Source organism: Carettochelys insculpta, chromosome 1 (genome assembly GCF_033958435.1).
Source record: "Carettochelys insculpta isolate YL-2023 chromosome 1, ASM3395843v1, whole genome shotgun sequence".
NCBI classification, from domain to species: domain Eukaryota; kingdom Metazoa; phylum Chordata; order Testudines; family Carettochelyidae; genus Carettochelys; species Carettochelys insculpta.
The window spans coordinates 356,129,460-356,147,082 of NC_134137.1; the positions used below are offsets into that span (position 1 = coordinate 356,129,460).

The following is a 17,623-nucleotide window of genomic DNA, read 5'->3' on the forward strand; positions in this document are numbered from 1 at the left end:
TCTGAACAGACTTGTGGCTGCTTTTCCAATCCTCCTATTTAGCTCAGACTCCAGTGACAGTGTGACAGTGATGGTGGACCCAAGGTAAGTAAACTCGTGGACAACCTCTAGCATGTAATTGTCAGTCCTGATTGATGGAGGTTCAGCAATGTCCTGACCAAGTATGTTTGTCTTCTCTAGGCTGATGGCAAGCCGGAAGTCCTTGCATGCTTTGGAGAACTGATCTAGCAGTTTTTGAAGCTGGCCTTCTGTGTGTGTCACTATAGCAGCGTCGTCTGTGAACAGCATGTCTCTAATGAGCACTTCCCGCACCTTCGACTTAGCCTTCAGCGTTGCAAGATTAAACAGTTTCCCATCAGATCTTGTGTGCAAAAAGATGCCCTCTGTTGAGGATCCAAAGGCATGCTTCAGGAGGAGTGTGAAGAAGATCCCAAACAATGTCGGAGCAAGGACACATCCTTGTTTGATGCCACTCCTGATGCTGAAGGCATCTGATGATGTGCCGTCATATTGGATGGTTCGTCTCATGTCTTTGTGGAAAGACTGGATCATCTTGAGTAGCTGTGGTGGACAGCCTATCTTGTGGAGCAATTTAAACAGTCTATCCCTACTGACCGAGTTGAAAGCCTGGGTCAGGTTGACGAAAGTGACATAGAGTGGCTTCCTCTGCTCCCTGCATTTCCCCTGCAGCTGCCTCAGGGAGAAGAAGATCATGTCAATGGTAGATCTCTCAGCGTGGAATCCGCACTGGGATTCAGGATACACCCTCTCAGCAAGCTTCTGGAGTCTGCCGAGGATGACACGAGCGAACAATTTACCAGTGAGACTTAGGAGGGAGATTCCACGGTAATTGTTGCAGTCACTTCTGTCTCCTTTGTTCTTACACAAGGTTACAATGTTGGCGTCCCGCATATCCTGTGGAACCTCACCCTCTCTCCAGCACAGGCACAACAGCTCATGTAGGGGTTCCAGAAGTGTGTCCAAGGCACACTTGATTACCTCTGATGGTATACCATCCTGGCCTGGGGCCTTTCCTAATGCAGTGCTGTCAATAGCTTTCTTCAACTCAACCACAGTTGGTTCCTGGTCCAGCTTGTCCATGACTGACAGGAGCTCAACAGCGTTGAGGGCTGTATCAACCACAATGTTCTCGCATGAGTACAGCTCGGAGTAGTGCTCGACCCATCGCTCCATCTGTTTGGCTTTGTCAGTGATGACTTCACCAGATTTGGATTTCAGAGGTGCTGTCTTGTTCTGGATGGGTCCCATTGTCTTATTTATGCCCTTGTATGTTCCCCTGAGATTACCAGAGTCAGCACAGTTCTGGATACTGCTGCATAGCTCAAGCCAGTAGTTGTTGGCACAGCGCCTGGCTGTCTGCTGTACTATTTTTCTGGCTACTCTGAGTGCTTGCTGGGTACTCTGACTCGGTGAGCATTTATACTCCAGAAGTGCAGCGCACTTCTTTTCAAAGACTGAAATCATCTCATCAGAGTTAGCTTCGAACCAGTCATTTGTGTTTCCAGCTCTTCTTCCAAACACTGACAAGGCCATATTGTAGATTGTGTCCCTCAGATGCTGCCATCTGGATGTCGTATCAGCACCCCCAGGGCTGCTGTGCAGATTCTCCTCAAGGGTCTTGCTGAACATTTCAGCTTTTTCTGAGTTTGCCATCTTTCTGGCATCAATGCGGGGCCTCCCAGTTGGATTAGAATGGTGCAGCTTGTTGGGTCTCAGCTTGAGCTTGGAGCAGACTAGCGAATGATCTGTATCGCAGTTGACACTATGGTAGCTGCGTGTCAGGAGGACGTTTTTGAGGTTCTTGCATCTGCTGATGACCAAGTCTAATTGGTGCCAGTGTTTCAAGCGTGGATGTCTCCATGACACTCTGTGCTATGGCTTGGTTTGGAAAAATGTTTTTGTGATGCACAGATTGTGGTATGTGCAAAGTTCAAGGAGACGCTGTCTGTTGTCATTCATTTTTCCCACACTGAAGTGACCTAGGCAAGAGGGCCATGAGTCATGATCGGCTCCAACTCTTGCATTTGAAGTCACCCAAAAGATACAATTGTTCACGAGCAGGTATTTGCACTATGGCGGCACTGAGCTCATCGTAGAACTTGTCCTTTGCTTCTGGTGTGGTGTTCAGAGTTGGAACATAAGTGCTGATCAGGTGAACGGGACCGGTGCAGGTTTGAAGTTTGACCTGAAGGAGTCTTTCTGATCTGCCCATGACTGGTTCCACCATTTGCAGAAGGGTGTTTCTGATTGCAAAGCTGACACCGTGCTCCCTGGGTTCCTCTTGGGCTTTGCCCTTCCAGAAAAAGGTGTAATCCTTTTCCTTTAGGGATCCCGAAGCTGCGAGTCACATCTCCTGCAAAGTGGCGATGTCAGCTTGGAACCTCTTCAGTTCCTTGTTCATGACAGCGGTCTTTTGGGTGTTGCTGATGTCCTGAAGATCTTCAGTCAAACTGGTCAACATGGTCTGTACATTCCAGCAAGCAAGCTTGAAACTTTGATGATTTCCTTTTCTTAATAATTTTCTTGTTGGTTTGTCCAGTGCTCATTTCAGTCACTTGTCAGGTTTGGGAGCCTTAAGCCTCATGCACCCAGTGAGGCAAGTGAACTGTGGCGAGAGAGTACTCTACTGGCTGGGGACTGCCCAGCTTAAGGCAGACGGTGACTGTCCAATGAGATGCGATGATCTCTCCCACCATCAGAAGCAACCCCGGGCGCTCGTTCTCTACGTGAATCGAGCAAGAGCTTATAACCGGTACTTGTTGCCTCCCATGTTGGTTCAATGCTGTTTAGCGATGCTGGAGTACCTCTCCAGGCATGAGCCTGGGCAATTTTTATGGAGACCCTGGGCTGCCCAGACACCAGGCCCCCAGCTCTTGGCTTTACTGATGTAGTCCAAAGGAAAGGATAACCTTTACATTTGGTACCAGCTCAGCTGCAGGAATTGCCGGGACAGTGCCAGAAGTTGTCACAGAACCACCTTAGGATTCCCCTCCAGATTTTCTGTCAGGGTTTACTCCCTTAGCCTTACTCCTTCCCAGAATAACCCACAAGGCCGTGGTGCATCTTCCTCCACCTTCACTGGAGTTGTCGATTTGCAGCACCACACCTCCTGGTCCACCGTTGAGACTGTGCATTAGAAGCGAGAAGGAACAAGTCCCTCCATAAGGTCAGTATGTGAGACAGACCAGACCCCCCTTCACTGTGTTTTACCTGCAAGCTGATGCAGTTGCCCAGGGGATGGTGTCGCTGTAATGCACAACAGCTGCTAGGAACCAACAGTGAGAGTTGAGTGGTGGGTGAGGACCAGTGCTTCTGTCCACCTGAAAAGGCGCAGCTGCCGGAGAGTCAAAGTTACTACCTCTACCCCAGACACCCCATATCCCCCATGCACACCTTTGCATTCTCATGCAAATGATCTCTGGGAGACACATTCCTCCCAGCCTTCAGTAGCATTGCGCTCCTGCTGCCACATTCCTTACAATAAGTTCGGTGACTAAGCCACCTGACTCCAGGAGAGGGAGTCCTGTTCTGCACTGCTAGCAGATACAGGTGACTCCTGGCATCCCACACTTAGACCCCAGATCTAGGTCTCCATGAAAGTGATCAGGTTTAGGACATACCCTTATGATCGGCATCTTCCATTGTCTATGTTACATAGTGTGGTTGTTTTTAGAATCACATTCTGAGGTGGTGATCTTTCCCCAGTCATTGTTTAGGGAGCAGAGGGACTTGACATATGTTTTGTGGACCACAGTTCTGTTTTTTGTAATTTAGGTGCCACAATGTGCAGAATCATAATGCCTATGTCTCTTGATCCAGGCCTCATTCCTTACTCAAGGAGGATGAATTAAGTTATCAAATATACACACAGACACACACCCACATAGAGTAAAAGCTTTGTTGTATGACATGTTGAGGAACGGGGGTGCCCCTTAGTCAAATATTCTGGTTAACTAAGAGTTTGGATGTGGGAGAGGCTCTAGGTTGAGGCAGAGACATTGGGTGTTGGAGGGAGTGAGGCCAGAAATGAGGGGCTCAGTGTATAGGAAAGGGATGTGGGCTGGGATAGGACGTGAATGTGGGAGGGGTGAGGACTCCAGCTGAGGGGTTGAGGCTGGGGATGAGGGATTTGGGATACAGGAGAGGGTTCCAGGCTGGAGCCAAGGGGTTAGAGTCCAGGAGTGGGTGCAGGGTTCAGACCTGGGGAAGGAATTTGGGAGCAGGGTGTGCTCAGGGCAGGGGATTGGGATGCAGGAGGGGTTTTGGGGTTCCAGAGCAGGGTGGCATTCACCTTGGGCAGCTCCCTACAAGCAGCAACATGTCCCTGCTTCTCCTAGATGGAGATGCTGTGAAGCACCTCTTTGCACTGCCTCCACCTTCAGGTACCACCCCTGCAGCTCCTCTTGGTTTGCATTGTTTTCTAGCCAGTGGAGCTGTGTGCTTGGGGCCAGGCAGGGGAGTGGAAGGAGCTGCCATGGCCTTTCCTTCACCTTGGAGCAGAAGGGACATGTTGCCACTTTTGGGGAGCCTCACGAAGGTAGGGTGGGAGTCTGCCAGTCCCAGGCCAACCAGACTATATAAACTGAAGATTTAAAAAGCCAGTTTATAGAGCTTTCTGGTCATTACAGGGCTGGATAACACAGCTTTTACTTTATGGGGGTGTGTGTACACTACCACTACCCGTGGTTCATATTACCTACCTGTGAATCTACAGTGCCTTGACTTCACTAGAATTTAACAGTGAGTTAACTAACTTACATTACTAATCTTACATTAAAAACACACCTTTATTTGACAGCGAAGACAAAGCTGAATCTAAAAAAATGTCTACAGCACCTCATAGGAAAATATGACTTCAGTATGACTCATCTTTTGCAAACTTCTAGAAACCGAAGTGAAATGCAAATATTTATAAATTCTAATTTAGCTTGCAGTATTTAAAAATATAAACCTTATGCTATTTTTCAGGAATAAAGGCTTATAAAAAGTGTGTGTGCTTGTGTGCATGCATGCGTTTAAAAATTCAGCTAAATCTAAAATCCAAATGCAAAAACTACAGTGTAGAGATGTCATGTATTTTTTCTTCCTGAGGTATCTGGCATCCAAAAACCCAATAAATGGAAGATGCTGATTCCTATGTGTCTTTTTAAAATACTTAATGGGCATGATTCTTATCTCACATCAGTTTTAAATCAATATAACTGTACTGTTTTTGAATGTTAATACTGCTGTACACAAAATGAGATATTGTTAACTTCACTGATTTCAGAAAACATTGACCCTGAAAGTGTAGCGGAATGGAAATAGTTTACACAAAATGAGAGAGGGATTGCAGAAGGGCAAGGTATACTTTCTGCAAGAGCACACATCAACATTCTGGGTGAACTTTACGAAACCTAGATGTTTGGTGGCATGTTTTCTTTTAAAAATGGTATGTTGGTAACTACTGCGACCTTGCCGCAAAAAGTTGCAATGAACATTGTTCAGAGAGGTGTCTTGGCTAACGGCACAATTCTGTAGGCCTTACTCAAGCAAAACTCTCATTGACATTCCTCTGAGATTTTTTTCTGCTTTCATGCACCTTGTATAGTCATTAACACATGTGCCGTGTCCTTAAAGCTCTATCAATTCAGAATGGTAACATTTTGCCATGGTTGAAAAAAGGGCCCACAAGGTTACTTGAGTAAAAGTACAGCTGCTTTCACTTCTGGATACTTGAGTACAATCAAGATGCAATGTGTGCATATACTTTTACTCAGGTAGTTTTCCAGAGGGACACTGGTGATGTATTAAAGTACATTTCCCTCCCCACTGCAGCTGTACTTTTACTCAAGTAGCTTTTTGGGTACTTTTCCCACCTCTGCATTTTACACATAGTTTGCATAGGTGCAAATATACACCTGAGTGGTGACTCAGGTCATAATGTCAGTTGCGTTTAATAGAATTACTCTGGATTAGTATAGGTGCAAGAGAGCTTAATTTGTCCTACCTCATATTTCTTGTTCATGTGTACATTGGCTAAGAACTTCAGAGCACCATAAAATCCTCTTTCCACCCATGCAGGAGAACCTTTTAACCTTTTTCTGAGGATGCTTCAAGTCTGGGCTAGCCAGTGTTACTGAGGATATGGGCTTGAGATCAGAATTTGCTCCTGCAGCCCACACTAGCAAACTGCTTATTTTATAATGCGAATGAAGACTGGTCAATCCCAGGAGCTGGTAGTCCTCCTTGATTCCTATTCCACACTTCTACCTGGGATATACTTTCTTTTCTTGCCCCTTCCTTCTTCTGCAGTGCATGCTAACCTTCTGTTTTCCTGCTTCATTTCTGATGCACTTCTACAGCATTTGAATGGAGATATCTGTGACAAATTAAGTCTATGTTTATACAATTTATGAATTTTGGTTAATATTGCGAAGTTGTCAGAGGGTTAGCCAAGTTAGTCTGTATCTTCAAAAACAACAAGAAGTCCTGTGGTACCCTATAGATTAACAGATCTGTCGGAGCATAAGCGTTTGTTGGCAAAGACCCATTCTGTCATGAAAGCTTATGCTCCAAAATATCTGTTAGTCTATAAGGTGTCACAGGACTTCTCGTTGTTTTTGATTGTGAAGTCGGTTTATGAAAATCAGTTTAAGCAAAGCCCCCATTTGTCACATATGCCTATATGTATAAAGATTTTCAAGGTCCTGTACAAAGTTCACACCTGGAAAATACAAGGAGTTGGCAGTGCTTACGATTCAATTATGCTATTCAAGTGCAAACAACAAGGAGCAGTGGGTGAGCTCAAGCATTAGAAGTCCAGTTTAGTTTACTATTTGAACTGGGAAGAGGAAATAGACAAACGAAAACTTATCAGAAGCAGAACAAAGGCAGCCATGTGATCATGGTGAACTTAAAAAAGAGAACACATAAGAATAGAGGGAGCCAGACAGGGAGAGGCTTCATGGGGTAGAAGGTAATCGCATCAGAAATCCATTCTAGCTCACGGGCTAATCCAGCCTCATTGCAGATGCAGTCACATGGGCAGAGCTTTGTAGTGAGGACACCCCCCCAGGTGAGGCTAGTCTATCTGCACAGAAAACATACAGTTTTTCCAAACTAGGAAATTAACTGGAATTACTCTCATGTGATAATTATTCTGCAGTAGCTATTCCAGAATTGCTATTGCACTTTAAATTCATACCTTACTTTAATCTCTAAAAATCAGTCTGAGGTTTCTTCTGTACTTCCAATGTAGGTTGGCACAGCTGTGTCAGTCAGAGATGTGAAAAACCCACAACTCCCAAGTGATGTAGCTATGCCAAGCTATCACCTTGTGTCAGCAGGGCCGACACCAAGGTGGAAGAGGGTTCCGGCTCCGCATTCCAGAACGGGTGGAGCTAAGGTAGGAAGGGGCTGGCTGTGCTGCTCAGACCATGGCATTGCCCCCTCTTTGGAGGTGTGTGAAGCAGCAGAGCTGCACTGCTACAGAGTTTCAAAGGGGTCTGGAGCTTCAGCAACCTCTTTTTGGGCAGTGACTCCAGCCAGAGCTGTGGGTCCCTTTCAAATGCTGGGCCCTGAGGCAGTTGCCCCCTTTGTCCCTGCCCTCCCATCAACAGGCCTGCCCTTTGTAGACAGCTAGATTGATGTAAGAATGCTTCCCTCAACTTAGCTACCATTGCTTGAGTAGCTGGTGTTCCTACAGCAATGGAAAAATCCCTTCCATGAGTTTAGATTGTGTCTATACCAGGTGTGGGCAAATCTTTTGGCTGGAGGGCCACAACCCCAGCAAAATCTTGCAGTTCCCATTGGCTGGTTTACAGCCAATGACAGCTACCTGTTTCAAGACAGGTAGCCTTTGAATTATCCCTCTCACTCTCCCCTCAGTTTTGCAGCTGCTCACAGACAAACATGACAAACATGGTCTCTTAGCTGCCTGCTGGGGCATGGAAGGCAGGGAACCTGCTAGACTGCTGGCCAGGAGTCACCCAGGTGTCTCCGAGCCAGAGCCTTCCTCTGGTACGCAGTCCTTCCTCCCCACAACTCCCTGCCCCACTCTTGCAACCACACCCACTCCCAGACCCTGCACCCCAATCCCCTGCTGCAAGTAACTACTCCCTCCTGCCCAAAGTCACAACCCAAACCCCTGAACCTGCCCCTACACCCCAGTCTCCTGCCACAGGTCACAATCTTCTCCTTTACCCAAACTCCCTCCCAGATCTCACTTCCCCTCCTGCAGCCCAGTCCCTTACCCAAGGCTCTGTTCTGCACCAAACCTCCATCCCATACCCCTCACCTCCTTTATTAATATCATGGAAGAGTGCAGCCCTTGACCATTTACCAAATTATTGGAGTGGTCCAACTTCAAAAATTATTGCCCACTCCTGAGATATATAGTTCCTGGGTTGAGGCTCACACAGGGAGGGTAGAGCTTTGAAAAAAAAAGTTAGTTTCCCTGGTTGGAGGGGCAGGGGGAAGAATCCTAAAGAAACACTTTCTGGGAGGCTAAGAGATCCTGGGATCACTAGAAGAATGTAAATGGATATGTTCTGTTCCTATAACTCAAGAGGGAAGCCCATCTAACCTGGCTTGAAGTGAAATGTAAGGTTAGATGAATCTGAATATGAGTGTAGGCTACTTGTTTTAAATCACTTTCTTTAATGCTTTGCTCCATTTGCTAAATAAACCTACTTATTCTATGAAGGCTGTTTATCGCTGTGTAGCATTAGTGACAGGCTCATGAAACACAGGTCCAGTCAGACCTGCAGAGTAATAAGCAACGGGCAGAGTGGTAGGCTCAGATCATGGACTAAAAGAGGGAGAGTTGTGAAATTCTGCACACATGCAGGTAAGAGCAGCAGAATTAACACCCTGTAGTGCACTCAGGGTATGCCTTCACTATGCGGAAGTTCAAACCTGTCAGGGTTGATCTTCTGGGGTTCAATTTCGCATGCTGACTAGGGACACACAAAATCAAACTATCTGCAGTCGACAGTCAACTCCTGTATTCCTCAATATCGTGAGGAATAAGGAATGTCAACGGGAGATTTTCTCCCATCTCCCTTTCTCTGTGAGGACAGCCAGGTAAGTTGATTATATATGAGTCAATTCAAGATACACAACTGCCATAGCTAGAATTGTGTATCTACAATTGACTGTAATGTCTAATGTAGACCTGGCCTGAGAGAAAGCTCAAAGGGAACAAAGATCTTATCAACTCTGTAATTGTGTTGTGTTCTTTATACTCTTTATTTATAATACAAATCTTTAAATAGACCGGCATCTTTCCGGTTTATTTGTATTTGAAATGTTACCAAAACTTAAAGAAAAGTCTGCCAACACTAATTGTAGAAGTCTAAGTATAAATAAAAATGTTAATGTCCCATGGATTTCATGATTGTCTATTCACCTTTTCTAGTTATTTTCTGCTGGCAAACTTCCAGGCCCCAGGGTTGCTGAGCTGAAAGCAAAGTACACCACTCTGCATGAGACTGTGATAAGGTACAGTACTTCCTGATTTTTCAGTACATCAGCTCTTGTTTGATTATGAATATTCAATTCTAGAGATTAGTGAAGGCCATCATTCCTGTCTGGAATTGTTTTATTAGCCAAATCATTACATACTTAAAGTAAAAATTCCCCAGTGAAGAGAAACTGCACAAGGTCCTATACATTGGTCAAAGGCCTGTTTATAGTGACTGTGCTTAATAGAGAAAGTAGTAAGGTAAGGAAAAAACCCAGTATAGTTAAATGTCAAAATTTAAGCACAACAAGAAGTTCTGTGGCACCTTATAGACTAACAGATAAAAAACACTCAATACAGCTAAATGCAGTGCCTTGCATGGTGACAAGTATCAGAGAGGTAGCTGTGTTAGTCTGTATCTTCGAGAACAACAAGAAGTCCAGTGGCACCTTATAATCTGTTAGTCTATGAGGTGCCACAGGACTTCTTGTTGATCTTGAAGATACAGACTAACATGGCTACCTCTCTAAAATTGAAGCAGTAATTTGAGCTAAATAAATATCTCCCAGAAAATGGAAATCTAAACATATTGATGGGAATGGAAGAACATAAGCTACAGTAGGTAAAATGTAAGGTATAAATTAAAATGGGTGAGAGCACATTCATAGAGCCAATAATCATAGATATTATAACATACAATAAAGAAATTATTTTTATTTATCAGAAGTCTGAACTAATAAGCTGGGTCTACACATAAGCGCCCTTCGAAAGGGCAAAAATAGAAAGAGGGCAGTCGAAAGCGCAGGTTTCGAAAGGGAACGATCTCGTGCTAAAAGTGGATTGATGGGTTTTTGAAGGGCCATTGCAGCCTTTTGAAAGGGAGTGTCTACACAGCTCCAAGCTCTCCTTCAAAAAAAAGGAGGCAAGAAATGTCACAGGTGGGGTCCCAAGGCCAACAAGCCCTTCTGGGACTGCAGCCAGCCACTCCCTTAAAGATCCCTCCCTCCACCCTTCACGCCTCACAAACTAAGCGCTGCCCAGCTGTTTCCAGCCAAGCAGAGCTCACTTGTGCTCCAGGATGGAGTCCCAACAGCAGCTCCTGCATGAGGATGCCCTCATCTTGGAGACCCTCCTGATGGTGCTATGCACTGTTGGCACAGCTGCCCCTGAGCAACTCAGGTGGCTGAGCAGCCCCCAACGAGCCATGGGACGCCCCACCCAGACACCACCAGGCCACCCCCCGGGTGCCCCAGTGCCTCTAGACTCACCTCAGCAGCACTGACTGGTGTGAGCACCTAGTGCTGGGGGAGTGGGATGATGAAGGATGGCTGCAGAACTTCCACATGTCAAGGCAGACCTTCAGCAAGATCTCCACCGGCTCGCTCCCGCACTCCAGCAGCAGGACACCTGCATTGGGCCGCTCTCATCCTGGAGAAGTGGGTCGCAATTGCCACCTGGAAACAGGCCCAGGTCACAGGCCTCCCATGGGGGGGAGGGGGGAAGAGCCAGGGCAAGGGGAGCCCTCGGCTGTGTGGAGGAGGGCAGGGAGCAGGCAGACAGGGGGCAGGCAGGAAGTGGTGGGGCAGCCCGTTACACCTTCATGGGAGCACATGTCCCCCTCCCCCTGTGTAGGTCATCCAAGCCATCAACACAATGCTGCTGCACAGGGTCATCCACCTGGGGGATCTGGGTGCTGCCATCGTGGGCTTCGCAGACCTGAGATTCCTGAACTGCTTAGGCGCATTGGATGGTGCACATCCCCATCCATGCCCTGGGCACACAGCGCTGGCCAGCGTGTTAATAGCAAGGGTTCCTATTTGGTGGTCCTCCAGGCCTTCGTGGATGCAAGGAGCAGGTTCACGGACATCTATGTGGGATGGGCCAGCCACACCCATGATGCCCACATGTTCCGTAACTCCAGGCTCTGCTGACACATTCATCCCCCAGCATAAGATCCCATTGGGTGGGGGGCCACCATGCTTCTGTGCACAGTGGCTGATGCAGCCTACCCCTTACAGCTGTGGCTCATGCAGCTGTACACTGGCCACCTCAACCCCACCCAGGAGTCATTCAACGTGTGCCTCAACCACACCTGGAATATCATGAAGGGGGCCTTGGGGTGCCTTAAGGTGCAGTGGAGGTGCCTTCACATGAGGTTGGAGTTCAGGTCCTCAACATGCCCCAAGCTGTGGATGCCTGCTGCATCCGCCACAATGTTGTGGAGGGAAAGGGGGATGCTTATGTCCAGGGGGTCCAATGGGTCCAGTGCTGGCTACGAGCAGCCAGGTGCCACCTCCATGCACCAGGCCCACCAGGATGGCCTCCGAGTTAGGGAGGACCTCAGGCAGGCCTTCGCAGATGGCCTCCTGGGACCCACACCCACATCCATCCCCCATGTACCTCCACCCCCACCACCATCTCTGCCGCCACCACCACCATGTCCCCCCACCAGCACTGCCACCCGCACATCCCTCCCCAAAGAGCATGGCACAAGGAGGTGTATGGCAAATAAACATTTATGCACATAATGGAAAGGTATGTGAAACTATGTACAGGGGGGAAATGGTGTATCTGGGGGGCAGGAGGGCTCCTAACCTGTGGTGGTGCAGGAGGAATCTTAACCCAGAGGGCATCCCGGGGGAGTGGAGGTTTCTGGCCTGTGTTGAACCGTCTCCAGGTGCTGTTCAGCCCCGAGCACCCGCTGCCCCATGAGCAGCTCTTGTCACTGTCCACCGGGACGGGTTCTGGCCATTGCCAGCGTGCTGTCACAGGGTGTGGTGTGCCACGCCAGGCCAGGAGGTGTGTTGCCCAGGGCCACTGGTCCTGTGTGCGGCCAGCTGGCTGGTGCATGGTCCTACCCCCTCAGATTGGGGTTTGTGCCCCACTGTGCACATACCTGAGAGTCCCTCGGTGACACCTGGGAATGCCCAGTTCCTGGTCACCCAGCTGGATGAGCAGGAGGGGATATATATGGTCAGGTCCGCCTTCTCTCTGAACCACTCCATGGTGCCCTCAGTCTCCTGGGTCCCAGGTCTGGGCTGTTCCTCCGCCTTTGTCTGTGACTTGTCCACTGAGAAGTCAAGGAGTGCTGGGAGTTGGGAGCTGTCCCAGGGCTCCAGGATGGCCCATAGCTCCCGGAATTAGTGGTATGTTGCATGGGCTGCCGTGGAGCGGTGGGCCTGGTCTCAGGCCTGGGCATAGCCCTGCCGAAGTTCTTTAACTTTCGAGCATACTTGCTCGGCAGTATGCTCTGGGTGACCACTCATGAGGAGGCCCTGGGGCAGGTGGGCAAATGCAGTGGTGTTTCGCTGCTTGACGCCCATCTCGTGGAGGACCTCCTCCTCTATCCAGAGGCTGCGGAGGTCCCTCAGCTCCCGCTCCATCCAGGAGTGGGCCTTTTTTTTTCCTCTCCCCTGTGACCCAAAGAGCCCTGCGAGGGCTCAGAGGAGGTGTCCTGGGGCTTCTGCAGGGGCTGGCTGCTGGCCCTGGCTCGCCTCTGTTGCTCCTCGATTTTGCAGAGGGCATGCTGCTGGAACTCATGCTGAGGCTGCTCCTAACACGCTCTCAGCTTCCTGCCACAGGGTTCCTGCATTTTTGCTGCTTTAAGGGCGGCCGGACACAGGGATCATAGAGCCCCACTGCTGCTGGCTGGAGAGACCTGTGGTCCAGCTGACCAGTGCCATGGCGGACCCCTTTTTTGAAAGAGTGAGCTGTGGAATGTCTACAAGTTTACGCTTTCAAAATAGTTTTTCAAAAGGGGACGCTCTTCCTGATATGGGATCGAGGATCATATTTTGACATCTGCACCCTGTTCCTTCAATTTTCTTTAGAAAGAACATGTATGTGTGTGGACACTCCTCCCGTTCTTTTGAAAGAGGACCATATATTTTGAAGTTTCATGCATTGTAGACACAGCTATAGAGTTTAAAGGACACAAGTAAGGAACACAAGGGCATTGCTGAGACTTTAAGTAGTGTCTTTGTGTCTGTTTTCAGCCTTTTTTCCATATATGAAGGCTTTTACAGAACTTAAATGATGTCTGTGCTTTGTGCTAAACCACTGTATAGGAGTGAATATTGTCCAAGGGAACGTTCTGAGTTACATTAAATAGGATTATAATAAATTGAGCTTCAAAGTGTAAGCCAAATACTATTAGGTTATTCCACAATGGTCCACTGCTGGATTTTTTGAACCTTCCCTTGCAGCATATTGCTCTCAGGAACAACATGCTTCACTAGGTTCACTTTTGATTCACCATTGTAATTTCAGTCTTACTATTTTAAAAGCTGTTCCTCTTTAAAAAGTCCATTGACTTGAGAGAAATGCCCTGTCTTTAAACTGGGGAGTACGACTGGGACCAACAACATTTCTTCTCAAAACTGAAAGATCTCCTTACAGGAGCTTACATAGGATGCAGGTTCGTATGGAGGGCCTTGCATAACCCCTGTGCACTGCAATGAATTTCACCCTTTAAGAAGCTAAAATATAACTCTTCCAAACACTGATGATTTAGTTCCTGATACAGAGCACATTCTTAGTTTCTGTTGAAGTATGTGGTTTTCTTATTTTCTTCTTAGAACAGGAAGTGGTTATCTACTTTGCTATGCAATAGGTACATTGAACTTTTTCCTCTGTGCCATTTCAGCCATGTCTCTGATATATGGCCAGGTTTGCTTTTGTACTAATGCCTGTGTAACTTGAATTCCTATGTTTTGGTTGTTTAAATATTTTGTTATGTATTGAGTTGTTTGCTAAGCTTCAATTTGGTATACCAAAATTGTCTGAACTAAAATTTGGTGTATAAATTCTTCATCTGAGAGAGTCCAAATTTTTTTTTACTATTTTTACTGGAGGGGAGCATTAATTAGCAAAGAGCAACTAATAGAGCTTTGATTATTTCTGATCTTTCATGAAACTCAAAACCAATTTTGACATTTTAATTTGAAATTTTCAGTGCTGTTAGTCAATGTGGCTAAACTACTTTTAGTATAATATAAAACTACTTTGAAAAAATTATTAAAATTCAGAAACAATTCACAATAATTCATGTAAGGAAGATTTCAGTGTTGTACATTCCATAACATGAAGGTCTCATGATTAATTTATCATTGTGATTATTCCATAATGCGTATCAATAATAGTCTTACTCTTAAACACCATCCATTTAGGTATAACAACAATCAAAGCATGCTACATTGTTGGATATATTTCAAGACACTGTGTCAATATATACTGCCAGATGTTGGCAATACTAGCAAAGTTGGGCAATTCATCAGTGGTGAAGTCATGGAGGGTGATGCACATTGATCAGCATAAATCTGCAGACTAGGATCACTGTCCGTCATTGCACTGGCCTACTAGAAGAAGATTAGGCTGGCGGAATGAGCAATAAATAGTGGGATCAGATTTCATTTTAGATAAATTGGAGATTTTCTGTCGACTATAATGGTCCTGATATCTGGCCTGTTTCTTTCTGTTGATGAACTTCTTGCCTCACGCCTGCCACCTGTGTAACAGTACGGAATGAGTAAATGAAAGACTCTCTCTCCTAGGAGCCAAATTCTTTTCCTGGAAAGCAAAATTTCCAGTAATATGAGTAGTATTTTAAGGGGGTAAACTTTGTACTTAATTAACAACACAGGTTCACTGTTTTGGAAATGTCCAAACAAGAACCTGTGCTCCCTCTTGGCTGCCCTCCCTCTTTCCCTCCTGAGAGCACTGTGGTGCTCTGTTTGATTTTCAGAAGGAAAACAGGTAGCATGAGGTTTAAGTTCTCTCACCAATCACTGGGTATTTAAGGCTGCCTTGCCAGATCTGTGGGGCTTCAGTGCCTTCTGGATGGAAGAATCTGGAAGTGCTAGTGGCACAACCACTGGAAAGCGCGGTAATCATCTCAGTTCTTCAGCTCTCTGAGAGGTGTATGCCCAGCATCACACATATTGGTCTCATTGTGGAAGGGTGACCTAGTTTGCACACGAAGGGTGTGTTACCAGTTACCACCTTTTTATCTGAGGGAAAACTCGTAACATCACAGGAAGCAAGAGTGAACCAGCCCATCACCAGATCACAGTCAACCTCTCTTGGTCCAGAGGTCCACTCCTTACCTCTTGATTCTATCTGGAGGCAGAGTTCAGAGCTGTCCCGTGGTGAGGGTCCCCAAACTTCAGCATATGATAGTAGTCTCCTGGATGAGAGAACTCTCTGTGTCACAGTCAGGAAATAATTTGTTACTTCCCTTTTGTTGTGGGATCCTCTCTGTTTACCTGTGCTCCTAATCATCCCTGGTTTACCTTGTTTTAGAACTGTTGGTGGTTAAATAAATATTTTGTAGTTTGCACCTACACTGTTGTCTATTTTATTTTAAGGGGCTGAGAGCAAACTCTGATGACAGATGCTGCTGGGGAGATAGGTGCACCATTAGACTGGGTCTCCTTCAGCCAGACATACTGGTCAGCACTATTCCACCTTTTCATTTAACTGTGCGTTCCGTGTAAGATTGTAGCCAATGAAGTAGAAACCTCAAGTAATGAAACTTGAACATATTGAAACAAACCAATAATTGCTTAAATGCTCCCACAAAAATAAAATTTAAGTAAATGTGAATGCCATCACGACTCCACTGTAAAGAAGCCCATTGTATTTTCTGCAGTTCATTTTATAACACTAGTTCCATTCTGTAGTAATTCTTTCACCTAGTGTTGTCTGTCACATGGACCTTGTACTTACACCCTCCCTCTGTAATAGAGTCTCAGCACAGACAAAAAGAAAGATACTGATGTTCCCCTGGGGAAGGAGGGTGTCACATTTTATATTATATGTCATAGATCAGCATGGTAGAATAACATAATTACAAAGTTTCTTCATGGTGCCTTTTTAATGCTTGATCCTTAGTGCTTTTATTTAATACAGCTTACAGGAGTCAGAGATCCAGATGTTGCAGGATGCCAAACGTTTCACTGTAGAACTAGAACAGCAGCAACAGGTACTAGAAAAAGCGGATCAGTTTCCAGAAGGATTTACCAGTGAAGTCGCCAAGATGAGACAGCAGCTTCTTAAATATCAGAATGAATATACTGCTATTAAAGAAAGAGAGTATGAACTGCAGTACAAGTTGAACAGGTAAGTGATGTTCAGGTGATCTGATGCACCTTTCAAATATCTCAGCTCGAAAGATATAATATGCAAGATAACCCCATTTCTCCCTTAATCTTTGATTGGCTATCTATTTTTACCTCAAAATACTTCTAACGTGGCTGTGTCCCATTAAACCATTGCCCTGATTTTCTTCACCATTTGTCAGTGGTGGCTGTAATAGCGCCTGAATGTAATTTGCATATCATTTTAAATATGTAGGGTGCTTTGGAGTCCTTTGAGATACTGTAAAAACATGAGATTAAAATAATAAGCTGTTTCACTATGTTTTACTGATTTTGGTAAAGACTATTAGTAGAGCATGTCATCTGATCAGTCTGTTAACCCAGCTGCCACCAGTATTAGGCTTCTCTGGAAAACTTCTATTTTTTATTGTTTTTTATTAAAAATGAAGGAAAATGTCACTAGGACCCAGTGATAGAGCTTGTTTTGAAATAATATCATAAATATGTTTGCCTTCAGAACTCAGTTTTTATACTCCAAGTCAATACACATTCAGCCTTATCTATTAAAGTAATAAAAAGAAAATGTGAGGTATGTTTATACTGCTGGAATACTCCCGTCTCTGCAAAAGAAGAGGCTAAACATAGTCATTTGTTGTGGAAAAAGTAAATGCTTGACATTCTCATGAAAGGTTGTCTTGTAAGTAACTTATTTTAAATATTTGGGTTTGGCTGAAAAAAATACTGTTTGGCTGTGTCTACACGTGCCACTTCTTCTGGAAGGGACATGATAATGAGCTGTCTGGAATATGCTAATGAGGTGTGGAAGTAAATTTTCCATGCCTCATTAGCATATGGGCACATGGTTCCGAGTCTGGAAGAAGCCCTTCTGGACTCTAAAATACATGCACAGACGCATGGCCTGCGGGTATCTTCCGGAAGGAAACTCTCCTTCCAGAAGCACCTTCTTCCTCAAAATTTTGGGGAACAGGGGGCTTCCAGAAGGAGGCTTTCCTTCCAGAAGATCACTGCAGGCCACACGTCTGCATGCGTATTTTGAAGT

General features: G+C 45.9%; 1 protein-coding gene across 1 annotated transcript in view; it reads left to right on the forward strand.

The window, feature by feature from the left end:
- CCDC146 (coiled-coil domain containing 146) overlaps positions 1–17,623 on the forward strand; it is a 176,596-nt gene that overhangs the window by 87,564 nt on the left and 71,409 nt on the right. The window contains exons 3-4 of the mRNA XM_075017091.1: positions 9,422–9,504; positions 16,376–16,585. Coding sequence (XP_074873192.1) covers positions 9,422–9,504; positions 16,376–16,585 — 293 coding nt within the window. The remainder of the gene's footprint in view (positions 1–9,421; positions 9,505–16,375; positions 16,586–17,623) is intronic.